Source organism: Echiichthys vipera, assembly GCF_963691815.1.
Source record: "Echiichthys vipera genome assembly, chromosome: 14".
NCBI classification, from domain to species: domain Eukaryota; kingdom Metazoa; phylum Chordata; class Actinopteri; order Perciformes; family Trachinidae; genus Echiichthys; species Echiichthys vipera.
In genome coordinates this window covers 770,662-798,045 of record NC_139839.1, presented here as the reverse complement: position 1 = coordinate 798,045, position 27,384 = coordinate 770,662, and the positions used below count along the sequence as shown (strand labels likewise).

The 27,384-nt window shown below is 43.5% G+C and overlaps 1 protein-coding gene across 1 annotated transcript in view; it reads right to left on the bottom strand.

Moving 5' to 3' along the window:
* Window positions 1–252: 252 nt before the first annotated feature.
* The window catches only part of ppm1e (protein phosphatase, Mg2+/Mn2+ dependent, 1E), a gene marked incomplete at both ends in the record, with an annotated part of 38,762 nt that continues 11,630 nt past the window's right edge, over window positions 253–27,384 (bottom strand). The window contains 6 exons of the mRNA XM_083927190.1: window positions 253–1,163; window positions 1,312–1,405; window positions 1,993–2,136; window positions 2,346–2,534; window positions 2,954–3,153; window positions 6,134–6,255. Of these exons, the coding sequence (XP_083783316.1) occupies window positions 253–1,163; window positions 1,312–1,405; window positions 1,993–2,136; window positions 2,346–2,534; window positions 2,954–3,153; window positions 6,134–6,255 (1,660 nt within the window). The remainder of the gene's footprint in view (window positions 1,164–1,311; window positions 1,406–1,992; window positions 2,137–2,345; window positions 2,535–2,953; window positions 3,154–6,133; window positions 6,256–27,384) is intronic.

Below are 27,384 nucleotides of genomic sequence, written 5' to 3'. Positions count from 1 at the left end.
TGGGGAGGATGCAGTTCTGCGCTTTTCCTACAGTATTAGGGAGCAGGACTTGTGTTTAGTGGGGAACATCTCGGCTTAGGACAGCGCGCACCACTCCTCCGACAGAGATTCGATATTCACATAACCTCTGCAGGACTACCTACTATCAAAGAAAGACGTGTTGTTGAAGGCAGAGGTGTGTGGGGGGGGGGGGGGGGGTTGAAGGGGCAGGACTGAATAAATGAAGGAGATGGTTTGGCTTGGGTCACCTCTTTAGATGGTGGCATCCTGGGGCAGGTGAGGCACTGCCACTCCAGGCCGACCGGAGTGACGCTGCGTGTGGCCGGATGGTAACAGGCCTAGCAGCTCCTTGGATGCGCCTGGCCTCCTCCGGCTCCACCGGCGACCGGCGTAACCGAGCCTGCGGCTTCGACTCACTGCCTGGCCTAACAGCATGGCTGTCTGGGGCCACAGCGGGTCCGTGAAGCTACAGATGCCGGACTCCTGAAAGGGGATACAGGACCTGCGCCTCGGTGGGCGTTCTTCTCGATAGATGCGGCAGGCTGTGACGGGGTCGGAGCAGGGCTGCCGTGAGACCTCGGTCAGGGAGATGCGGCCCTCCAGCGACGGCCCCAGCAGGCTGAGGCTAGTTCTGTCCGTCAACGAGTCTGTTCGGTCTTCGTAGCTGAGGTCAGCGGGGGCCGAGCACTGCTGCAGGGGCCAGCCTCCGCGACCCTTCCCCCCGATGTCCGCAGTGCTGCCTCCCTCACCACCTTCGCGCTCTACCCTGACTGCCTCGTCTTCCTCCTCCTCTTCCTCCTCCTCTTCCTGTTCCTCCTCCTCCTCCACAACCTCGTCCCCCGCCTCTCCCTCCACCACACCCTCTTCGTCGTCTTCTGCGCCGGTGGGTAGTGGCGAGCGCGGGTCCCGCAAGAAGACCACTATGACCGTGATGTTATCACTAGAGCCCGCGTCACGGGCCGACGCCACCAGCTTGTGGGCTACCATGGTGGTGTCTCCGGTGTTCTCCTCGAGGTGGTCGCTGACCACCCGCACCGCCTCATCCGGATTCACTGTGTCCCAGAAACCGTCGCAGGCCAGAATCAGGTAGTCTTCTGAACCGTCCATTGGGAAGACACCGTGGTCTGCATCGCCACAGATGTAGGGCTTGTGTTCTTTGTCGCCTGTCAACACACGCGACAGGTTATTCTCTTAGTCTGCTCACACTTAAACATCAGCTGACAAAGTCCAAACATGCATGAGAAGAAATATCAGTCCAGTGTATGAATACATTTATACTGCATGTGGTAAAAGTGAGTATCAATAGTTTACCTATTGCTCTGGATACAGACAGACTGCCGTTAACCCTCCAGGTGCCAAACCAGATCACACAGCCTCCCAGAGCCTCGATCCTCAGCTTCTCATCCTGCAGACACATGAAGCACAGTCGGCTTTAGAGGTGAAGACCGGTGCATTGGTTATTTAACATTTAAATGACCTAATATTTCATTCAAGATCTCAGCTTTAAGTTAGAATTCAACACAGACATCAGTGCAAATGTAAATATTAGAGTTTGTAAATGCAAAAATGGTTGAAAGGTTTGTAGTCAGCTGTTGTATTTATGTTTTTTTCCTTCAATATTAATCATTTGAACAGAGATTAAAATAAAATAACAGTATCATTCAGACACCAAATGTCTTAGTTACAGTTGAAATAGTTTTGGCCTCAAAATAAGAAGAAATGAAATGAGAAAATGAAATGATTCAAACTGTCCCCACAGTGTTGCATGATGGGAGAATACTGTTCCTCGGTCATGATAAAGGCACAACGGTGAGTTAGTATGTTTTATTATAGCGACCAAAGTGATCAGGTTATCAGTGTTATCGTGGTGTTAAAATGTTAAAATGTGATAAAAATATTCAAACTGTAATTTTTTTCTTTCCATAAACATTAAAATAACAAGTTAGAGTGTTTTCCCGCAGGTGTGTGTGTGTGCGTATGTGTGTAAGTCACCTCTCTGTCTGGTTTGTGCGGTTTCATCAGCTCCACCACCTGTCCTTTCCTGACCAGGATGACCTGGGAGTCTCCCAGCCAGGCCACGTACAGCGTCCGGCCCCGCAGGAACGTCACCACGCCCGTCGTGCCACAACGCAGGTGCTGCCGAGCACACACACACACACACACACACACACACACGTTACAAATGTTGAGCTTGCACACAAAACGGCAGGATCATCAGATTTGGAATAGGTGAATAGTCGTGTTAGTGGTAAAACAAATGCATTCCAGTCAACGTAACAGAAGATTACTGGGCTCAGTACTCTGTGTAAACTCTTGTGAATGTGTTTCTGAGATAGAGATGTTACCTCTCGTGCGGCCTTCTTCACAAATTGCTCGTCTGTGACTTTGAAGGCTTTGCAGAGCGCCTCGATCGGGTCCTGGTTGAACGCCTCCTGATGGACCAAGTTGACGTGGAGGTGGTTGGCAGCGTAAATGGCAGCGTCCACGCCGCCGTGACCGTCGAACACAGCGAAGTAAGCCTGTTCCTCCTGATCCTGAGAGACAAAAGCAGGTCAGTTTAATGAACAGTAACACTACAGGTCTGAGGGAGACGGGACTCAAAGAAGACGCTCAGTCACAAAGATGCACATGGGGAATGGGAAAAAGCCCCCTGCAGTTAAGCAGACATGATAGAACAACGACTTTAATACTTTAACATCCTGACTTCACTGACTGATGCATTTACAACATCATTCAATGTTAATTCCTGTCGGCTGCACGCGGAAAAAGTCGCCCAGGCATTTCAGCAGCTAGCTGACATCAGTGAACGTATATATATATATAAACATACAATAACATGGGAGAACAAAAGGAAGAAATAAACTAAACTAACTTGCACCTGCTGGCCAGATTGTGCTGCTTTATTTTATGTATTTATTTCTTTTTAATGGCGTGGAGGAGGAGTCTAGTCTACCTGAATGTTGAAGAGCGCGTTGAAGTCGGGGATGATGATGTGCTTGTCCTCCATCTTGCGCCTCATGTTCTTGATGGCGTGGATGGAGGTTTCGTAGTACGGCTGTGGGCGGCGGCGGAAAGGCAGCTCCTTCAGCCAGAGGCAGCACATCTCAAACAGTCTGTTAAACACCAGCCAGGCCAGCTTCACAGACTCCATCTCTAACACACACACACACACACGCACACACGCACACACGCACACACACACACACACACACACACACACACACACACACACACACACACACACACACACACACACACACACACACACACAGAGTCAGTTTATTATGCACAAGCCATAACACTTTGTAGCACTTGCAGCTGTAGTCTGTGTGGATTCACACACTCGCTCTTTAACTGCTTACTTATTTATTTGTCTCTTCCATTTTTCTTGTTACTGCACGATGCTCTTCGCTGCTGTAACACGGCGAGTTTCATCAAAATAAAATGACTTAACGTGTCTAAGCCTAACATGAATGAAATATTAACACTTATATATCAACGTATTTACTCAAAAGGCATCTGGGGCTTATATTTACCTCATCTACAAAAGGTAACGGGTCTGTTTTTAATGAGTATAACTGGTCATTTTTTAGAAGCTTCCTTTTGATCTGCTCCCGTTTGCTGTTAATACAAACTCAGCATTTCCTCTTCTGTTTTGAAACAAAAACACTTCGGAACAACAAAAAGTTAAAAAGATACATGATTGTATTGTTGAATTTATTCATTTAAAGTCAGAATCCTTAAGATTTTACAGTAGTTGTTTCTAGCGGCCTCTGTGGCGTAAAGATGTAACTGCAGCATGCCTGTTATTTCAGAGCCTCCATCTTGTCACGTTCACAGTCACTATGTGTGTCGACCTTTTTGCTCTTTTGTAAACTTTATTGACAAATATTCACCTCTCTACTTCTGGTCCGTCCCCTATATGCTCCCCTCTTAAATCCACACACACACACACACACACACACACACACACGCACACACACACACACACACACACGTTCCTATTAGACTTCTGCCCTTACTACAAGCCTGACTCAGAAGTTGGAAGTTCCAGATTTCAGATTACAAGTGAACGCAGCATAACCGGCAGTGACGAGCTCCAGCGGCAGACCAACCGCTCAGCGTCACCAACATGGCGGCGTGTTTCCATTTAGAGCGGGAACGTCTCCACAGACACACAGATGTGAAAACTCAGCAACAAGTGCTTTGATTAGGGTCACATGATCCATCACCGTTGTTTTAACTCACTCTGTGATCGATAAACTTGGGAACTTAACAGACAAATCACTCATTAAAGTTAATATTGTCCGCTGGGAAAAACCTTTTTCACTTTTTCAGAAACTGTCATTGAGAAGTTAGTGGAACAAGAGGCCCGCCTGGCAGTGGCTTCAGGGCTCCATTTCTCTGTAATAACACAGTCACAGGCTGTGTGTGCACATGGGCTTGACCTACTAATGTTAGCTGCAGGTGTAATAGTCTATCCTGTCATTGCCGTTGTCCTCTGTCTCACGCTGCTCTCCCAAATACGGTCTCGGTGAGACAGAGCCTGCTGCCGTGTCCCATTTCCACCCTCTAAAGTGTAACAGTGCAAATCATAGACGCAGCATGACTATGAACAGATGCAAAACCACCACGAAAAGATGCAAAATGAATAAAGAAAGATGCAAAACCACCACAAAAAGATGCTAAATGAATAAAAGTAGATGCAAAACCACCACAAAAAGATGCAAAATGAATAAAAGTAGATGCAAAATGACTGAAAAAGAAGCAAAACCAACCGAAAAAGATGCAAAATGTCTAAAATTAGATCCAAAATTACTGAAAAAGATGCAAAACCAACAGAAAAAGATTCAAAAATGTCTAAAAAAATAGATGCAAAATGACTGAAAAGATGCAAAACCAACCAAAGAAATATGCATAATGTCTAAAAATAGATGCAAAATGATTGAAAAGATGCAAAATGTTTAAAGAAAAAGATGCAAAACCACCACACAAAGATGCATAATGTCTACAAATAGATGCAAAATGACTGAAAAAGATGCAAAATGAATAAAAACATGCAAAATTACTGAAAAAGATGCAAAACCAACAGAAAAAGATTCAAAAATGTCTAAAAAATAGATGCAAAATGACTGAAAAGATGCAAAACCAACCAAAGAAATATGCATAATGTCTAAAAATAGATGCAAAATGATTGAAAAGATGCAAAATGTTTAAAGAAAAAGATGCAAAACCACCACACAAAGATGCATAATGTCTAAAAATAGATGCAAAATGACTGAAAAAGATGCAAAATGAATAAAAACAGATGCAAAACCACCACAAAGTTGCTGCTTCTCTCTGTTTTAAATCATATTAAGACACTTGACTGAAACATTTCTCACTATTTCCTGACATTTTATAGATCCAACATTTAATTGATTACTAAGTTAAAATGATCATATTACTGCAGGTTAAACACTGGCCTGTGCAGAAATATGAACCATCCCTTTGAAGATAAGGCTGATGAATTTCCTGTTCTTCCCAAAATCCCACGAAAACGACAAAAACAACAAAGAGAACAACGTAAACTTTGTGACTCTTTGGTCCAAACTGAAAACACAAATCTATAAAAACAGGTCTCAAATGTTTAGTTTCCTTTAAAATGATGTTAAAATAAAGACTCACTAGTGTCCTAAAGCAGCTGATCACTGCAGTTTTGGGCAAACAGGAAAGAAACAGTGTATTTGCAGACGTCTCTCCCAGAGTAGAAATAATCATTTCATTAATTATTGATAGGAAAATGCTGATTAATGCAGCTTAAACAGACGTGGACTGCTGCTGAACACAGTTTGTACATATTTTCATGTTCTTTTCTGTTATAAACTTCAACATGATCGAAGCCTTCAGCCCAGATACGTTCACGCCGGTGTGTGTGAGAACGAGAGCGGGTGAAGCCTGACGGTCGTGTTAAAAAAGGATCTGTTGTGAATGTTTTGGAGCTCTGCCCTCTTGCGGTCAAACACCACTTAATGCATATTTGCGGGGGAAGAAGTGGGACAAAGCTCTGGTGGTTTGCAGCCTGCTGTGAATGTGTGTGGGAGACCTAATTTGTCTGCGCCTCGGCCTCGTGGGCTCCGCGGGGAAGACTCACGTGGTATCGGGTCGGCTCCATCTTCCGCGCTCTTGTTGAGGTGGTGGACGGAGAGGTCGGTCTGCAGGAGGCTGTCTGCTGTGGCTCGGGCCAGGGCTGCAGCCAGGGAGCACGGGCAGTTACTGTGGCGGGGAGAGACGGACGACACGGTTATGAATGTGTCAGGGAGGAAATACATCATGTTACAATCATCACCTGTGACTGAACAACGACGTGGTTCTGCTTCTCTTACAGCCTTGATTGATTGAAATCTTTATTCTGAATATGTAAAAAAAAAAATGCGAGATGATGGTACCATTGAAGACCGACACAAGGAAACCCAGACTTAAGTGCTGCAGTTGATTTCCTGCTTTGAAATGAACCAAGCAGCGCCTCAAAATGCACGTGTCACTCAACGCCACGTCTGCACTGTTGATGACTAAAAGGTGAATACAGAGAATGAGGCGAACGCCGCCATCTAGTGTCTCAAGATCGTAGTCGCGACAACAAAAAATAATTAAAAGCCCTCGGGTTGCCAGGTTGGTCAGACCCGGCCCAGTAGCCTATAGGAGATATGCGAATTAGCGCCACGATGTCAGACTACAGTTTGCACACTGCGTTTATCGGTAGCATACGGTACAAAAGTGTTAAGTCGATGTATTTTGCAGAATGAAGCTGGTTTCCTGTTTTGGAAAGCACAAGTAAACAATGGCACAGCTTGTACATTGACCTCAACCATGTACCCGGACACGTTGGCGTGGGGAGACGTCTCTGTACCCCGGACATTGAACTGTTGACTGTGGGGATGAGGCCTTGTTATTTGCCCCCGGAGTTCACGTCTGCCATCATTATCGGTGCGTACGTTCCTCCTTCAGCTGATGCAGCGCTGGCCTGTGACCTCATCCACTCCGCTGTTGCCCAGATACAGACGCTGCATCCTAACATTCCCACTGTGCACTGTATATGTACACTATGTCTATATTGGAGTCTATGTATGTTCTGTACAAAGTGTTTGTTATTTGCTGACTCACTGCTGCTGTTACAAAGTCATTTCCCAGTCTGGGATCATTAAAGTAAACCTATTCTGTTCTTTTGTTGTGAGTGAGCGTTCCAGCACTCTGCATCGTGGGACACAGTAGGCGAGGTAAATTGGTGCGAACAGTCACAAGACTTTTTCAGAATCACTACGACATCTGGGTATTTTTTATTTATTTTTGGCGTACTGCAGATTTTGTTTCGCATGGCTACATATCTGGCTACACGGTGGTGTAGTGGTTAGCACTGTCCCCTCACAGTGAGAAGGTGGTTCAAATCCCGACTGGGGCCCTTCTGTGTGGAGTTTGCATGTTGTCCCCGTGTCTGCGTGGGTTTTCTCCGGGTTCTCCGGTTTCCTCCCACAGTCCAAAGACGTGCAGGTGTTCGGTTCATTGATGACTCTAAATCACCCGTAGGTGTGAATGGTTGTCTGTCTCTGTTCGTCTCTATGTGTCCTGTGATAGACTGGCGTCCTGTCCAGGGTGGACCCCGCCTCACGCCCGATGTCTGCTGGGATCGGCTCCAGTTAACCCCCCCCCCCCGCGACCCCGACCCCGGGATAAGCGCTTGAAGATGATGATGATGATGATGATGGCTACATTTGTGGGCGAAGTGGAACCCGCTGCAGGTATAGTGGGTGGTTTTGAGCACAGCAGTAGGGTCTGCAGAGACGCCAGCAGCTTGATGTAAGATTAATGTAACATGCACAATAACATGAACACGTCCACGGGTACATTTTCACTGAATGATTAAACAATCAAAACACGCCCTCTCTTCACCGCATTCTTCATTTAAAACAGTTTATTTAGGACTTCCTGTCAGGCCCACATACATCCTGTCAGCTGGAGCGAGCGGGTGCCAATAATTTGGATTTTTAAATGATCTAACAGCTCGGTTTGAGAGCAGCGGTACATCACTACATCTGGCCAGAGCGTTGTGTGCTGGAGGAGGGAGGTGCGTCTCCTCTTAAGGTTAAGGAGAGTGTTGAGGAGGGGGAGGAGGAGGAGGAGTGGGTGGGTGGAGGTCATTTGAAGGACTAAAGGCTCGTTGTTGGTTAGGATTCCTTCAGCGTACGTCGTTCAGGAGACGGATTAGCCGCAGAGGTCTCCTCCTCTCCCAAATCGAACAGACCTGCTGATTAAAAACCCGTAAAAACACCGAATTAAGCGAGAAGACGAGATTTTTTCGTCCACGGTTTTGTTTCACAGCATCTCTCTGACACGCTTCGTCGTACACGGACCCGTCACGACTCTCAGGTCACCAAGTGAACATGCAAAGTCGGGGAAACTGCGGCGGGCAGAGAAACAAAGCCTTCACAGTGTCCCTCTTGCATATCGCTCTGTGTGCTTTACCAGAGAAAAGTCCAGAGTAAAAAAAAGGGGGAAGTAAAACAGTGTGTAAACTTCCTGTTCAAACAGAACGTTCCTCTTTTCAGAAATGTTAAATTCCACATAAAGGATGAATAAATTACAAACACAGACAAATGATGAACACTTTAAACTATGATAAGTATGTTGCAAGTTATTCATTCATTCATCTTCAGCCTCTTGTCCCTGTCGGGGTCACGAGGGGCTGGAGCCGATCCCAGCTGACATCGGGCGTGAGGCGGGGTCCACCCTGGACAGGACGCCAGTCTATCACAGGACACATAGAGACGAACAGAGACAGACAACCATTCACACCTACGGGTGATTTAGAGTCATCAATGAACCCAACACCTGCACGTCTTTGGACTGTGGGAGGAAACCGGAGAACCCGGAGAAAACCCACGGGGACAACATGCAAACTCCACACAGAAGGGATTCAAACCAGGAACCCTCTCTCTGTGAGGCGACAGTGCTAACCACCGCACCACGTGCAAATGGCAATAACGTTCAATGGTTGAACGTTATTGCCATTTGCACGGTACAAGGACCATTGACCTCAACCATGTACCTAAATATTATACTATATAATATATACTATATAATATATACTATATAATATATACTATATAATATATACTATATAATATATACTATATAATATATACTATATAATATATACTATATAATATATACTATATAATATATACTATATAATATATACTATATAATATATACTATATAATATATACTATATAATATATACTATATAATATATACTATATAATATATACTATATAATATATACTATATAATATATACTATATAATATTATACTATATAATATATACTATATAATATATACTATATAATATATACTATATAATATTATACTATATAATATATACTATATAATATATACTATATAATATTATACTATATAATATATACTATATAATATATACTATATAATATATACTATATAATATTATACTATATAATATATACTATATAATATATACTATATAAAATGAAGAGCTCTTTTCCAAAACGAGATAAAAGCCAAATTTTTAAAAAATGAGTTTGTCACTTTACTGTAAACAGAACCTTTTCACTGCTTCATCAGTGTTTTTGCCAAATCTCTATATTTCCCTGTTGAAAATTGTCTAAAGATGCAGTTCCTTTCCAAACGGCGACCAGCGCCAAACCTATTTTTAGCCTAAATGCGATACGTCCTCTCGACCAATCAGAATCCAGTGAAAAAAACGACTAAAAACTGATGAAAAAACACAAAAACGATTAAAAACACCACAAAAAAAAGTGAAAAAATGATTATAAACTGATGAAAACTCTCGACCAATCAGAATCCAGTGAGCGTTCTATGCGATCCAACATGGCGGCGCTCTGAAGCGGGAGAGTTTTTTGTGTCGTCCGTCCGTTCAACACGTTCAGACTGAGCCATAAATAAAGATAAACTGATATTAACCAAATGTTTGGGTAAAAAGGTAAAAAATGTCATTTTCCTTAAACTATTGAAATGGATTCATAGCGTTTTGGAAAAGAGCTCCTCATATACACTATATAAAAAATATAAATAACATTTAAAAACACACACTTTTCAATGAAAATTGTTCAAACTTAGAGCAGTTTTCCTCTGCCATGTAGTAATAAGTGTTTTATTAAGTCTGAATAATGTTTACAGATGCTGAACAAAGTTTGAATTAACCATTTAACACGCTCTCACAATCATGAGTCGCTATTTTACAATAACCAGATCATTTTTATAGACATTTACAAACCAGTTAATGTTTAAAGACGTTTAACAAACCATTTCCTAAAGGTTTACAAATCATTCGGTCGTTAACAAACACTAATATATGTATAAAGTTCATGTGCGCAACAATAAACGGTGTAACTACGGTATAATAACTTAGTCTGAATCACTGTTAATTTGCCGTTTATTAATGATGGTTATTATAAAGTGTTACCGTAAATTTCCCTAACCTTGTTTTATATTTTTATTGCGTTTAAAGTGTTTATTGTTGTCGTTAACGCGCTGCGACAGATCTCTGCTTTTCTGTCAAGCTTTACATTAACGACTGTCAACACGACCATAAACCGTAGCCCACATTTCTTATCTGCAGCTATGATCTTTTTTTATCAGTAATGTTGGAATAAAAAGTTCAGATGTGAAGTTGAGACGCACCAGGGAATATCCGCCTCTCCGTGTCACCCGCGGAAACTACAAATAACTCCACTGACGATCATCTCATACACGGAAAGAGCCCATTACTCATTTCCACCCAGTCTCTGTGTCAAGAATACATCCAGACATGTGGTGACGTGTTTCCTCCACAGCACGCGTGAACGTTTCAACGATAAAGAGTCAGTGACGGAGACGCTCTGTGACTTTAACGGTGGAGTGAAACAGTCGTGTAAAAATAGTCGTTCTCAGATTAAACAAACGTAAACTGCAGAAATAAGTTTATCTGGACCAGAGCTTTGTAAAATCCTCACTTCAGAGTCCTTGATTTAGTTCCCAAACTGGGTCAAGTGCTAGAAACATCAGGAACAAGAGTAAAGTCAGAGCTTTGCCCCCATAATGCAGTAACCATGGCAACCTCCTTGTAGAAAAATAATGTGGCAGCTATATTTGTTTTCCTTCTTAGAGATGGGATCACAGAGTAAATCGTGGATTTAACCGTCACTTTGCAGACGGTCTGGTGCCATCGGGTCAAAAACAACAGAACTCTGTAAGATAAGTAAATATACCGGGTTGACTTTTCACAGTTTCCACCCGGTTTTCCAGTTTTAAGCCCAAATTTTACTTAAAAACGTCACGCGTGTGTTGTTAGTTGCAGAGACGTGCACACAGACATTTTCTCATCTCATCTCATCTTCAACCTCTACGGCTACAAACGACCCAAAATGACCACAATGTAACACAACCATATAAAAAACACTCAAAATTGATGCAAAGTAACTACAAAAAGATGCATAATGACTAAAATGATATGTAAAAGGACTGCAAAGGGACATAACCACGTAAAAAACACTCAAAACCTGTAGAAAATAACTACAAAAATACGCATAATGACTAAAATTACATGCAAACGACCAAATAAAAAGTCAAACTACTAAAAATAAAAACAAAACAGCTCAGACTTACTGAAAATAGATGCAAAATGACTAAAAGAAATATAAAAATTACTACAAAGAGACACAAAAGACTACGTAGATGCAAAATAACTACAAAAAGATGCATAATGACTAAAATTACACGTACAACGCGCACAAACAGTGCGATGCGAATGATTTATCTGAACTAGGCTCAATAATAAACAGCTAACATCATAATAACGTGTCTGAAAGTCAACCACCAACGAGACAGACACAGTGGCAGCTGCTGTGACAACTCTATTTAAACATATTTAAACACAGCAGATAAACAGGAGTGTAGCTAAATACATTAGCATGGAGTCTGTGAATGTTCTCATGTGTCCAGGTCGTCGTTCTCCTCAAAGCAATTTCAGTCAAAAACAACTGGACTGGTTGTTTGTCAGGAAGACGTTTCACCTCTCATCCAAGAGGCTTCATCAGTTCATGTACGCATCTGACCAGGACCAGGACCAGGACCAGGACCAGGACCAGGACCAGGACCAGGACCAGGTCCAGGACCAGGCTGGGACTGGTCAAACTAACTGGTGTGGAGATCCAGGTATTTAACCTCTCACAGGCCGATGATGTCACTGACACCCTTTGTGCTCCAAGTGCCCACGCCCGTCGTTAGAGTGACAGTCGTTGGTGGGCCGTTGGTTTCGACTTCGTTAGGTCTCTATTGAGTCTGAACGACAGTCGTTGGGGTCACCCGGGCCATGTGTGAACAGTTGTCCTTTGAGGTTAGATTGTTGAATGAAGGGATGAAAGGGCAGCATTGTAAATTGGAGATAAGTGGTGTCTCAGACCTCCTCCTCTGTTTAGCGATGGTTTCTCCACTTTTACATAGATGCTTCTTTTACTCCTCTTTCAAACCATCTGTCCTCTCTGTCCAAGATTTGGACATTGCTGTCATCAGAGGAGTGGGCTTTCTCCTTGAGGTGTAAGTGGACGGCCGAGTCCAGGCCTGAGGAGTTAGCTCTCCTGTGTTGGGCCGTGCGTTTATGCAGTGGTTGTTTTGTTTCTCCAATGTAAAGATCTTTGCATTCCTCGTTGCATTGGACAGCATGAACCAGGTTGCTTTTGTGGTGGTGTGGTGTTCTGTTTACACTGTGGAGAAATCTGACGAACAACTACTGATTAAACCTCCTTCATGGACTCATTTAATGTCCATCCCTGAGCTACACAACACAATAAAACAAACATTGGTCATATTTATATTCACCCTACATGTGTTTTATTCTTATTTTCACTGCGTCAGAAAACTTCTTAAGTGCTGTTATTGATGTTTGTATTGTTCTAATTGTTCTAAGGCTTCATTTTGGTGGCATCGGAAATGATATCAAGTATTTTCCTGGGTGTTGGTGTCCACTTTGAAATTCTAGTGTGGAGACGACACTAATTGTTACCATGTGAACAAGGGGAGCATGTTACGTTTACCAGGCAGGAAATACTACGATTAAAAAATCTGTTTAAAATAAACGTAACGGAAAGTTTCGGTGCCTTCGGACGCTGTCTCGATGAATGAAAAGTGTCCTAACAGAGCTGTTGTTTGACCTTTTGCCACAGATACGCTGTGTTATAATGAAGTTTTCCCAGAAGACGCGACCTGATTTGAAAGCTGCTGTTTTGTCTTTTTGACTTTTGAAGTGTTGTTATTGAGGTTTGTATTGTTCTAATCTTTATTTTTAAAATTCTGCCTTCCCGTGGAATGGAAAATGGTCTTTATAGAGTATTTTCCTAGGTGTTGGTATCAACTTTGAACGTCTAGTATGGTGACGACCCTATTCCCTGAACAGAAACAGTGTGAACCAGGAGCATTTTTAAGATATTCTTCTATGCAGGAGGATTTGGGACTTAAAATGCACAGGAAAGTCTAGTCATTGCCTCTGTTCACTGCACATACTATATAATAAATGTATAACAAGTGAGCGTGCAACGGATAAAAGCAGAAATAAAGGAGGTGGAGATCCGGAGACGAGGGGACAGGGAGGGTCTGACTGTCAGTATTTGGGTTTTCTTCGTCACGAGGGTCCTCTCCTCCATGTTTCCATTCATAGAAACATTCTCTCTCTCTCTCTCGTCACTCGTTCCACCACTGGCTGCCCTGTGGGGGTGGATGCTGAGCTGAGAGCCTCCGATTGGCTGCAGGTCACACGGGAGAACACGCCGGCACACCAATGGCGGTTCCCCGTGGCTCGTGCATCACACAGTGAGGTCATGTGGAGCGGAGGAGGATTAGAGGAGAGCTTAATCTCAGTTCACACCATCACGACACGACTCATCACATATATATACTGGTTCAACTGGTCCTCAAGTGCACACGCTCACAGGCATGTAAGGGAGATGCTTTTGGTCACCCAACTCTATTTTACAGTGTTTCCGTATTTTAACGATATACTGTGTGTGTTTGTGTGTGTCATAGCAGGCTAAAGATGTCACAGCAACAGTGTGTAGGGCTGCAACGAACAACTACTGTCATTATAAACTGATCTGACGATAAAATGTCACTCTTAATTATTATTATCATTATAAAAAGCAGTTAAACTTCTGGTTTAGAGGCTAAATTGCTCTGTTTCTGTACTCAAATCATCTAAAAATGTCCAACCCAGAATCACAGACGTCTTCAAATGTCTCGTCCAAAACCAAAAGATTTGATTTCCAGTTCACAAAACGGCTGCCGGGGTTCGGGTTTGGGTCGGGCTCGGACACAAACTATTTGGGTTCGGTAGCTCTACCTGGCAACTTCACCGTGCTGATAGCAAAGATGGCACTGGGGTTGAAGACGACAACTCCCATGATCCCTCGCTCCCTCACGACGTCACCAAACTGCATCGTCTGTTTTTGATTGAGAGACAAAATTTGCCAGATTTCCTCATAGACTTACACATTTTTCAGTTCGGGTCGGGCTACGACAGAAACTACCTGGGAACTTCCCCGTAGATGTTTCTACGGGGAAGTTCCCAGGTAGAGCTACCGCTGTTAACAGGTGACTTGTTTTCATGTAATACCTTTTATTATCGTTTATTATTGTCTTGTAATCGTGAAGCACATTGAGTCCACGCCTGTCGTACGAAATGTGCTGTATAAGTAAACTTGACTTGTGGTAGTGTAGGAACACGACTAAGTGCATAAAACACAGATCTAGTTGTTTTTTATACATTTTATTGCAGAAAAGTTACATATTACACCTCAAAATGGATGAATTCCCTCGATTAAACGTGATAAACGACATAACCTTCACCTTAAAATGCGCCCTGGCTGCGGCTCCAACAGCGTTTAGAGTCAGAGGCGGTCTTTACCTCAGGCTGGCGTTGCTTTTTACTCGTGTTTAGCCACAATAGTGGTGCAGGGAGGCTTCGACAGGCTGCTCGCGCTGATAAAAGCCTCTGAGTGAATGTGTTGGAGCGGATGACTCATGCATGCAGCCATGTTTTTTCTTTTTTTCTCTCTTTGCTTTCTACAAGCTCGTTCTTCTCTACAGAATTAGCCCCGGAGCGGAGCAACAAGGTTGTTTCCATAGCAACACACAAGCGAGTGACTGACAGCCGACGGTGTCAGTCGTTTTCTGTTTTTGCCAAACCAACAGAACGAGCTCCCACTTGGTTTATTCTAAATATTGAACCTTTTCTGTGCCGAGTGGAGGTGAGAGAGCATCCGCTGGAACACACGCGGCTCTGCTGACGCGTCCTGCACCAGACCGTCCTCCTATTAGAGCGGGAGGAGCCTTTTTACTGTGAACACACAAAGGGGGAAGTCTCCGGCTGCTTCCGATCCCACATATTTGGTGCACAGAGAATGAGAATTGAGTGTGTTTTTCTAACAACTGCTGTTCTGCGATTGTGAGCGGAGTATTCTCAAGAGGGGCCTAACAGGATTACGTAACACAGAGAGTGCCAGCGACCCTTCAATCAGAGCACTTTACTGCTGCTTCTCGCCCAAGATGGCTTTCAAATGACTTTGATGAATTAATTTGTCTCCTCAGTCACACACACACACACACACACACACACACACACACACACGCACATCATGTGGCGCTTTAGTCTGTTGCCGGGCCTTCTGGCATTTAATGGTGAGCGTCAGGAATTCACTGATGCTTCGTCTAAACGTATCTTTTACAACACAGCCAAAGGGGGAAACCTGTACGCCATTTATTATTCTCTGAGGTTATACAATCACAAAGGATTAACGCAGATATTCTCAGAGTTTAAAGTCATACTTTTATAAGAAACCTCAGATTAAAGTCATACTTTTATAAAAAACCTCAGATTAAAGTGGTACATTTATAAGAAACCTCAGATTAAAGTCGTACATTTATAAGAAACCTCAGATTAAAGTCATTAATTTATAAGAAACCTCAGATTAAAGTCATGAATTTATAAGAAACCTCAGATTAAAGTCATTAATTTATAAGAAACCTCAGATTAAAGTCGTACTTTTATAAGAAACCTCAGATTAAAGTCATACATTTATAAGAAACCTCAGATTAAAGTCACACTTTTATAAGAAACCTCAGATTAAAGTCACACTTTTATAAGAAACCTCAGATTAAAGTCATGAATTTATAAGAAACCTCAGATTAAAGTCGTACATTTATAAGAAACCTCAGATTAAAGTCATACTTTTATAAGAAACCTCAGATTAAAGTCATTAATTTATAAGAAACCTCAGATTAAAGTCATACATTTATAAGAATCCTCAGATTAAAGTCATACATTTATAAGAAACCTCAGATTAAAGTCATTAATTTATAAGAAACCTCAGATTAAAGTCGTACATTTATAAGAATCCTCAGATTAAAGTCATTAATTTATAAGAAACCTCAGATTAAAGTCATACATTTATAAGAATCCTCAGATTAAAGTCATACATTTATAAGAAACCTCAGATTAAAGTCATACTTTTATAAGAAACCTCAGATTAAAGTCATTAATTTATAAGAAACCTCAGATTAAAGTCATACATTTATAAGAAACCTCAGATTAAAGTCATTAATTTATAAGAAACCTCAGATTAAAGTCATACATTTATAAGAAACCTCAGATTAAAGTCATTAATTTATAAGAAACCTCAGATTAAAGTCATACATTTATAAGAAACCTCAGATTAAAGTCATTAATTTATAAGAAACCTCAGATTAAAGTCATGAATTTATAAGAAACCTCAGATTAAAGTCGTACTTTTATAAGAAACCTCAGATTAAAGTCGTACATTTATAAGAAACCTCAGATTAAAGTCATACATTTATAAGAAACCTCAGATTAAAGTCATGAATTTATAAGAAACCTCAGATTAAAGTCATACTTTTATAAGAAACCTCAGATTAAATTCATGAATTTATAAGAAACCTCAGATTAAAGTCATTAATTTATAAGAAACCTCAGATTAAAGTCGTACATTTAACAGAAAAAAAGGGGAAAACGTGATTATTCTCTGAGGTTTATTTACACGATAAAGAAACAAAAGAGACTCAGATATTCTCTGAGATTAAAGTCGTAGAATCTATGATAAAAATGTTTTAATCTTAAACGCTGCGCTGCATGAAGACGTGGTAAGTTTTAAAAAACCAAACACACACAGGACTGTCACCTGTTTGTGAAACGATCACTTTCTTACATCACGTTCTTTCGTATTTCAACTCAAACCACGATGCTTCCTAAACACAACCGCAGAGTTTTACCGGCTGAACATAACCGCAGAGTTTTACTGGCTGAACATAACCGCAGAGTTTTACCGGCTGAACATAACCGTAGAGTTTTACTGGCTGAACATAACCGCAGAGTTTTACTGGCTGAACATAACCGTAGAGTTTTACTGGCTGAACACAACCGCAGAGTTTTACCGGCTGAACACAACCGCAGAGTTTTACTGGCTGAACACAACCGCAGAGTTTTACTGGCTGAACACAACCGCAGAGTTTTACCGGCTGAACATAACCGTAGAGTTTTACTGGCTGAACATAACCGCAGAGTTTTACCGGCTGAACACAACCGCAGAGTTTTACTGGCTGAACATAACCGCAGAGTTTTACTGGCTGAACACAACCTCAGAGTTTTACTGGCTGAACATAACCGCAGAGTTTTACTGGCTGAACACAACCGCAGAGTTTTACTGGCTGAACATAACCGCAGAGTTTTACTGGCTGAACATAACCGCAGAGTTTTACTGGCTGAACACAACCGCAGAGTTTTACTGGCTGAACATAACCCCAGAGTTTTACTGGCTGAACATAACCGCAGAGTTTTACTGGCTGAACACAACCGCAGAGTTTTACTGGCTGATCACAACCGCAGAGTTTTACTGGCTGAACATAACCGCAGAGTTTTACTGGCTGAACATAACCGCAGAGTTTTACTGGCTGAACATAACCGCAGAGTTTTACTGGCTGAACATAACCGCAGAGTTTTACTGGCTGAACACAACCGCAGAGTTTTACTGGCTGAACATAACCGCAGAGTTTTACTGGCTGAACACAACCGCAGAGTTTTACTGGCTGAACATAACCGCAGAGTTTTACTGGCTGAACATAACCGCAGAGTTTTACTGGCTGAACATAACCGCAGAGTTTTACTGGCTGAACACAACCGTAGAGTTTTACCGGCTGAACATAACCGCAGAGTTTTACTGGCTGAACATAACCGCAGAGTTTTACTGGCTGAACATAACCGCAGAGTTTTACTGGCTGATCATAACCGCAGAGTTTTACTGGCTGAACATAACCGCAGAGTTTTACTGGCTGAACACAACCGCAGAGTTTTACTGGCTGAACACAACCGCAGAGTTTTACTGGCTGAACATAACCGCAGAGTTTTACTGGCTGAACATAACCACAGAGTTTTACTGGCTGAACATAACCGCAGAGTTTTACCGGCTGAACATAACCGCAGAGTTTTACTGGCTGAACACAACCGCAGAGTTTTACTGGCTGAACATAACCACAGAGTTTTACTGGCTGAACATAACCGCAGAGTTTTACCGGCTGAACATAACCGCAGAGTTTTACCGGCTGAACACAACCGCAGAGTTTTACTGGCTGAACATAACCGCAGAGTTTTACTGGCTGAACATAACCGCAGAGTTTTACTGGCTGAACACAACCGCAGAGTTTTACTGGCTGAACACAACCGCAGAGTTTTACTGGCTGAACACAACCGCAGAGTTTTACTGGCTGAACATAACCGCAGAGTTTTACTGGCTGAACATAACCGCGCAAAGTCTGTTGTGTTTGAATTCACAACACGGTGGTGTAGTGGTTAGCACTGGCGCCTCACAGCGAGAAGGTTCCCGGTTCGTGTGGAGTTTGCATGTTGTCCCCGTGTCTGCGTGGGTTTTCTCCGGGTTCTCCGGTTTCCTCCCACAGTCCAAAGACGTGCAGGTGTTGGGTTCATTGATGACTCTAAATCACCCGTAGGTGTGAATGGTTGTCTGTCTCTGTTCGTCTCTATGTGTCCTGTGATAGACTGGCGTCCTGTCCAGGGTGGACCCCGCCTCACGCCACATGTCAGCTGGGATCGGCTCCAGCCCCCCACGACCCCGACCCCGGGATAAGCGGTTGAAGATGAATGAATGAACTTCTTAAACCGCTAAAAAATGCCGCCAAGGGGTCTTAATCGCCACTGCTACCATTTAAATACATGACAACATTACAGCAGACCCCTCGGACCACTGACGACGATGACCACTGATTACAACCAGGTGGGTTCATCAAGAGGTTTATGTCTTCATGAGTCTGACGCCAAAGAAAATACCCGTGCGTATTTCTGTATTTGTGCGTACGCAGAGTTTTACGCGTCCCGCAGCAGGGCGGGCGGTGTATGTGGGATTGAGTCAGACATAAACTGGTGTGTGTGTTTGTGGTGATGTAGGTGAATGAATGTGGCCCAGTGCAACAGTGGGGTGTGTTTCTGCACAACAATGGGGCTTTGTGGCACAGAGGGTCAGTGTTTGGCTGCACAGACGCTTGCTTGTTGTTAGCAGCATCGATTCAATGTTGGTTTTGTTCTTTTCATTGGATTTTTGTCGACAATAAGACAAACATCTAGAACGACACAAGCGTCCCGAGCATCTACTGGAAACGCCGTGGATACGTAGCTGTTGATGCCAACATATGAACACTGGCTGTGCATGAAATCAGTGACTTCTGCAAAACAAAAGTGTGTCTGTACAGATGTGCTCCTCTTCAGTGCACAGTCAAACCTGCTCGCCCCGCAGCCCAAGACCAGCAGAGGTCAACACAAAGTGTGTTTTGCCCTCTCAGCGGTTACGACCTCAAGTACACCTCTGGGTGTTTGTCGGAGCTCTGCTGATGTAACTTCAAAACAAGCGAGGAAACGATGGAGCGACTTGCGACCGCGCACGTCACAGGCAGAGTGCTGCTGCATGCACTCGCGATGCCGTGTTCCACTTTACGACAAAGTGCACAGTGTCGGCTGCAGAGAGGCGTGTCTAATCCGTCAGAAAATGAGAAGAAAAGCCTCCACGCAACCCGCGGCACATCCCCTGAGTGTTGTGTGGGCAGCGGGGAGCTGCAGTTTCAACCAGGCGTGACAGCAGCTGGAGACTTAAAGGTGACACGCTGCAAGAAGGCGCAAAGCCTCGCATGTGTCGTGTTGTTTTAAACGCTTGTGTGTCTGTTGTAGTGCAGCCAGTTTCCACATAAGCCTCCAGCCTCTGCTCAGCTTCCACACACAGACCGGGGAAGATACATGTAATTCCCTCTGAAGTGCAAACACTCTGCGCTCTGCAGAAGCCTCGAGGCGGTGTTATGTAATCAACCAGCTGGATCATTGGTGGATTGGTGGGAGCCACATCATGCCCCGACCTGAACCATCTCTCTTTTTTAATTAGACCAATTCCACATAAATAATCCGTGTGTGCGCTGGAACTATAGCGTTGCCACATCATGAGCAGTATAAGTGTCATCGCCTCCGCGTTCAAATGATCCCGTAAAAGACGCTCGGCGCTTTAAAGGAATGGATTGACGTTTAAGGAAACACCCTTACACTCTTTCTCGCCAAGAGGTAGAAGAGAAGATTCAAAAAGACTCTTTCTCATTGAACTGTCGGGGTCGTGGGGGGCTGGAGCCGATCCCAGCTGACATCGGGCGTGAGGCGGGGTCCACCCTGGACAGGACGCCAGTCTATCACAGGACACATAGAGACAAACAGAGACAGACAACCATTCACACCTACGGGGGATTTAGAGTCATCAATGAACCCAACACCTGCACGTCTTTGGACTGTGGGAGGAAACCGGAGAACCCGGAGAAAACCCACGCAGACACGGGGACCAGGAACCTTCTCGCTGTGAGGCGACAGTGCTAACCACTACACCACCGTGTCGCCCCATGCTTGTCCTCTACTGTCCAAATTGTAATTGACTCATTTGTCATTAATCCTACCTTTGAGTCTGCCTTGTGTATGGAAAGTGCTATACAGATAAAGTTGCCTTGCCTTGATATTCTACGACATCTAACCCCCGCACACGGCAGGGGAAGTAATCCCTTCACGGCTGTCAAAAGGGGGAATGTTTTTAGTGCAAAAAAGAAATGTTACTTCAAGCCCCAGCGTGCCCACTTGATCCCGTCCCAACCATCTGTTTGAACAGAGCATTAAAGTGTCTCCGAGGATGGAAAGGATTGTGAAGCGCTCCCTGCACGCTGGCAGACAGCAGCTGTTGTGAAACGTCTCCTGGATAAACGTCACCTCGACCCCGTGTTGCTTAACAAACTCGAATTAAGTGTAAAATCCTTACTCTTGTAATTAAAATCATGGATATTTAAGCAGCTTATGTAATATTATCATTATGTTAGAGTCTGAATTTCACGCTCAGCACACTGAAGCAACTTTATTTTCATACACACACGAGTTAACGTGTGTGTATACGCGACTGGATATGAGGAGCTCTTTTCCAAAACGCTATGAATCCATTTCAATAGTTTTCAGGAAAATGACATTTTTTACCTTTTTACCCACACATTTGGTTAAAATCAGTTTATCTTTATTTATGGCTCAGTCTGAACGTGTTGAACGGACGGACGACACAAAAAACTCCCCCGCTTCAGAGCGCCGCCATGTTGGATCGCATAGAACGCTCACTGGATTCTGATTGGTCGAGAGTTTTCATCAGTTTATCATAATTTTTTCACTTTTTTGTGGTGTTTTTAATCGTTTTTGTGTTTTTTCATCAGTTTTTAGTCGTTTTTTTCACTTTTTGTGGTGTTTTGCATCTGTTTTTAGTAATTTTGTCACATTTTTGTGGTGTTTTTCATCTGTTTTTAGTAATTTTGTCACATTTTTGTGGTGTTTTTCATCTGTTTTTAGTAATTTTGTCACATTTTTGTGGTGTTTTTCATCTGTTTTTAGTAATTTTGTCACATTTTTGTGGTGTTTTTCATCTGTTTTTGGTAATTTTGTCACATTTTTGTGGTGTTTTTCATCTGTTTTTAGTAATTTTGTCACATTTTTGTGGTGTTTTTCATCTGTTTTTAGTAATTTTGTCACATTTTTGTGGTGTTTTTCATCTGTTTTTGGTAATTTTGTCACATTTTTGTGGTGTTTTTCATCTGTTTTTAGTAATTTTGTCACATTTTTGTGGTGTTTTGCATCTGTTTTTAGTAATTTTGTCACATTTTTGTGGTGTTTTTCATCTGTTTTTAGTAATTTTGTCACATTTTTGTGGTGTTTTTCATCTGTTTTTAGTAATTTTGTCACATTTTTGTGGTGTTTTTCATCTGTTTTTAGTAATTTTGTCACATTTTTGTGGTGTTTTGCATCTGTTTTGAGTAATTTTGTCACATTTTTATGGTGTTTGTCATTTGTTTTTAGTCGTTTTTTTCACTTTCACTCAGTCTGAACGTGTTGAACGGACGGACGACACAAAAAACTCTCCCACTTCAGAGCGCCGCCATGTTGGATCGCATAGACCGCTCACTGGATTCTGATTGGTCGAGAGGACGTATCGCAGTTAGGCTAAAAATAGGTTTGGCGCTGGTCGCGGTTTGGAAAGGAACTGCATCTTTAGACCATTTTAAACAGAAACACTGATGAAGCAGTGGGGCGGCAGCAGCTCAGTCCATAGGTGACTAGGCTGGGAACCGTAGGGTCGCTGGTTCAAGTTCCTGTGTGGACCATGTATGGAGCGTGGACTGGTGGCTGGAGAGGTGCCAGTTCATCTCCTGGGCACTGCTGAGGTGCTGTTGAGCAAGGCACCGAACCCCCAACTGCTCGGGGCGCTGGTCACTGGCAGCCCCCTCGCTCTGACACCTCTCCTTAATTGCATGTATATAGGTCCTGTCTGTGCATGTGTGTGTATTTCGGGCCTGTGTGTGTGTGTGTGTGTGTGTGTGTGTGTGTGTGTGTGTGTGTGTGTGTGTGTGTGTGTGTGTGTGTGTGTGTGTGTGTGTGTGTGTGTGTGTGTGTGTGTGTGTGTGTGTGTGTGTGTGTGTGTGTGTGTGTGTGTGTGTGTGTGTGTGTGTAACATGTATAATAATAGAGTGAAAATTGAATTTCCCCGTTGCGGGACGAATAAAGTAATTCTTCTTTATATACGAGTTAACACGTGTGTATACGCAACAGTATGTATTCCTTCTAAATATGATTTAATTTCCCGTTTTACTTCTTCCTTTACTGCTGCTTTTATTTGTTTATTATCTGTTTCTTTTGAAGTATTGAAATATCTGTTTACACACAAACCCATACGCCTTTAATATACAATAAAGCCTAAAATGCATTAAAGCTCAGTATGTAAGCATAAACTCTTCACCGTGATGGAAACCTTTTCTCCAGAAGCTCATTCAGATTCAGATCACTTCATTATTCCGTGTGTGGCTGCTTCGCTGTGGGCTCAGCTCGCCCTTCTCTTCATTTTTCAAGGTCAGACAGGTACGGGTAGGGGTAGGGCTCCTGAACTGCTTTGCATTCACTTCCACAAACATATGAGTCATCGTTTGAATGATGAGCTCCTGGTCGTGAACAAAGACGCCAGAGTGGGAGAGAAAAAACAAGGCTTCTGCAAAAGAGTCGATCCATAAAGCTGCGAGAGGGAGAAAAGGAGGACACTGAACACTTTTGAAGGTCATTGCACTTCCAAAAATGGGGTCTCTCCAGAGCTGAAGTTAATTAAGGCGCCTGTTTTAGAGACATGAATGTGAGCCACTGCTGGTAAGACTGGTGGCTCTCCGTACGTCACACAGTCATAAACCGGGAACCTGTAAAAACCGCCCCTGCTGCTGCTGCTGCTGCTGCGGCTGCTGCTGCTGCTGCTGCTGCTGCTGCTGCTGCTGCTGCTGCTGCTGCTGCTGCTGCTGCTGCGGCTGCTGCTGCTGCTGCTGCTGCTGCTGCTGCTGCTGCTGCTGCTGCTGCTGCTGCTGCGGCGCTCATCCACTTTAAAGAAGTTAATGTGATTGAAACAACTCGTGCAACATCGCAAGATTATTGCTACTGAGCCATTTATCACATAATAAACACAGGCAATTCAGAGGGATTTCTATACAACAGTTAAACATAAATCAACATTTAGAAACACAAAGATATTAAGTTTACTAATATTTTAAGATGAGCCATCTATGTAAAAGTGGAGAAACCATCGCTAAACAGAGGAGGGGGTCTGAGACACCACTTATCTCCAATTTACAATGCCGCCCTTTCATCCCTTCCCAGGAGATTCAACAATCTAACCTCAAAGGACAACTGTTCACACATGGCCCGGGTGACCCCAACGACTGTCGTTCAGACTCAATGGAGCACTAACCAAGTCGAAACCAACGGCCCACCAACGACTGTCACTCTAACGACGGGCGTGGGCACTTGGAGCACAAAGGGTGTCAGTGACATCATCGGCCTGTGAGAGGTTAAATACCTGGATCTCCACACCAGTTAGTTTGACCAGTCCCAGCCTGGTCCTGGTCCTGGTCCTGGTCCAGTCCCAGCCTGGTCAGATGTGTACATGAACTGATGAAGCCTCTTGGATGAGAGGTGAAACGTCTTCCTAGACAAACAACCAAGTCCAGTTGCTTTTTGACTGAAATTGCTTTGAGGATAACGACGACCTGGACACATGAGAACATTCACACGCTCATTTTAAGATGAGACAAAGCAACGACCTTTTTGAGAAGCTGCAACCAGAGAAAAATAGATTTTCTTGCATAGTTACTAAATGATTAAAGTGTCAGTATAATGAGCATGATCACTGCGGGGCACCTTTTTCACGCCTCACACATAGAAATGAAATTGGATAGAAGGGACATTCTGGCGTTTGACAAATAATTGTTATTCAACTTTGTTTAGAATCACAAAGGTTTTAAGTTTTTTAAAGCAACAGTTGTAGAAGAAGAATTCCTTTATTCGTCCCGCAACGGGGAAATTCAATTTTCACTCTTATTATTATACATGTTACACACACGCACACACACACACACACACACACACAGGCCCGAAATACACACATGCACACACAGGACCTATATACATGCAATTAATGGAGAGGTGTCAGAGCGAGCGGGCTGCCAGTGATTAGTGCCTTGCTCAACAGCACCTCGGCAGTGCCCAGGAGATGAACTGGCACCTCTCCAGCCACCAGTCCACGCTCCATTCATGGTCCACACAGGGACTCAAACCAGCAACCCTCCGGTTCCCAGCCAAGTCACCTATGGACTGAGCTACTGCCGCCCCAGTCGTTGATGCAGATTTATATTAGTTAGTATTTTGTGACTTCATGACATCCCTGCTGTCACCGTGAAAGGTTTATTTTCTTCACCAAACAGGCTTGTGTGCCGTTTTAAGTCGTAGTTCCGTAAATGAAACGTTGTGTGCCTTTTTAAGTCGTAGTTTGTTAAATGAAACGTTGTGTGCCTTTTTAAGTCGTAGTTTGTTAAATGAAACGTTGTGTGCCTGGTTGCAGCACCAAACGACTCGTAGCAGATGACACGAGGGCTCCAGCTTCCTGTCCGTGCGGAGTTTTGCATGTTCTCTCCGTATTTGCATGCGTTGCCTCAGCTTACCTCCCACAGCTCTGGTGAACAGGGGACTCTTTAAAAAATGCTTATTACTGTGAGCGTGCCTCTGCTCCCCCAGCCTTAGCTCCCCGGTTATGGGACGGTTTGTCTGAGAGAGCATGAAGTGAGGCAACTCCCGTGTGTTTCCCCGCCTCTTCGGGAGACGAGCGGCAAGTCCTGGAAGTGAGCGTGAACCCAGAGTATGACCTTCCCCTTAGCCTTGTGATTGACTAGTCGCTACCACAGTGAGGTGCTTAGTATGCGGATGCTTGATTAGTGGACTGTAATAAATAATTAAGTGGGTCAATATGATAGAACCAGCACGAAACAATACCTACTTTCACCCCTGCAGCGGTAAAGGCCACGTTTGTACGTAGTGTTTACCGGAACTGTTCCGCGGATGTAAGTCAGACACTGCAGGCTCAACAATTGCCAGTGGTGGTGGAGGCTGGCTTTTGTGGTAATCCCAGCGAGACACTCTGATTAAAGGATTACTCCTGCAACTAATTTCAAAGGCTTGGATAGACCGGACCCGCGCTACGAGGCAAAAGAGGAGAGGAAGTGTTAATATGGATGACTGGACTGGGAACAAAATGCTTAACCGAACCCCTCCTATCCCAAAACATGTTGAAGCACCCTCACATTGCTGCTGTTTTGTGTGCATTACCAGGTTTTTCTAAGACATTACGCCTCAAAATCCCAGAAAACCCCCTTTTTGAAAAGGAGGCTGATTGAGCCCGAAGCAGCCTCAATTTTCAGAGGTGCTCTAGAAAGAGATTCAGTTACTTCCCAGAAGCCTCGGAGGACGTTCATCTCCGGGGGGGAGATCAACTCTCCTGGCTTCACATTGCTCTGATTAAACAGTGGAAAGCCAGTGGACAGACAGATGGTAGTGGTGGAAAACTAGGACTTTCAAAAAGAGTCCATGCAAACACGCGGATGTTGACTTGACTTGAAATCTTCGTCTGCTCACTGTGAAGCCTTTTCATGGAGGAGCTTTCTCATAAGTCTCGTGTTGTTTTAGAGCTGTGCATCCTCTCACTCTGAAACTAGTTCAGCTCAAATGAAAGGAGGTCACTTCATTCTGAGACGGTCCATGTGGGACTGCGGATGGTCTGATTTGTCTGCTGTGAAGTGACAAAATCAGCCGCTCACTCGCAGATATAAAGTCCTTTTTTGTGGATCAAACACACGCTACGGTACGTCCCTCATTCAGCGACGATGTCGTGCATGAATGAAGCATCTGGCCGTGACCTTTGACGTTCTAATAAAAGCAGGAAAAGCGGAACATAGTGTCAGATATACTCATCCTGCTGGTTGACGGCTAAAAGATCTGTTTTATTAAACGAACAGATCGAGGCACAAAACAACATGACGTCGGAGACCTCTGATGCATATCGTTCCCTCATTTCCTGTCACCTGTTCTACTGTCGACTCTCTAACAAAGGCGTAAAATGTCCAAGAAGAGCTTCACGGAAACACCATCACACCTTTCAGATTCACACTCTGCGCGCACGGAAAGAACAGGAACCCGTTGCCGCTTCCAGGCTGCCAACACCGACAATAGTTGATTTTTGATTGAGCAAGAATGGTTACATAAAGATCGACCATCATCTGTGCACAATCTCACCTGTGGCTCTGTCCTAACCCCGCTTCTGAATTTGAGGAACTGGAGAGGGGACATGAGCCTCGTTGGACCATCCTGATCTCTGAGCTCCATT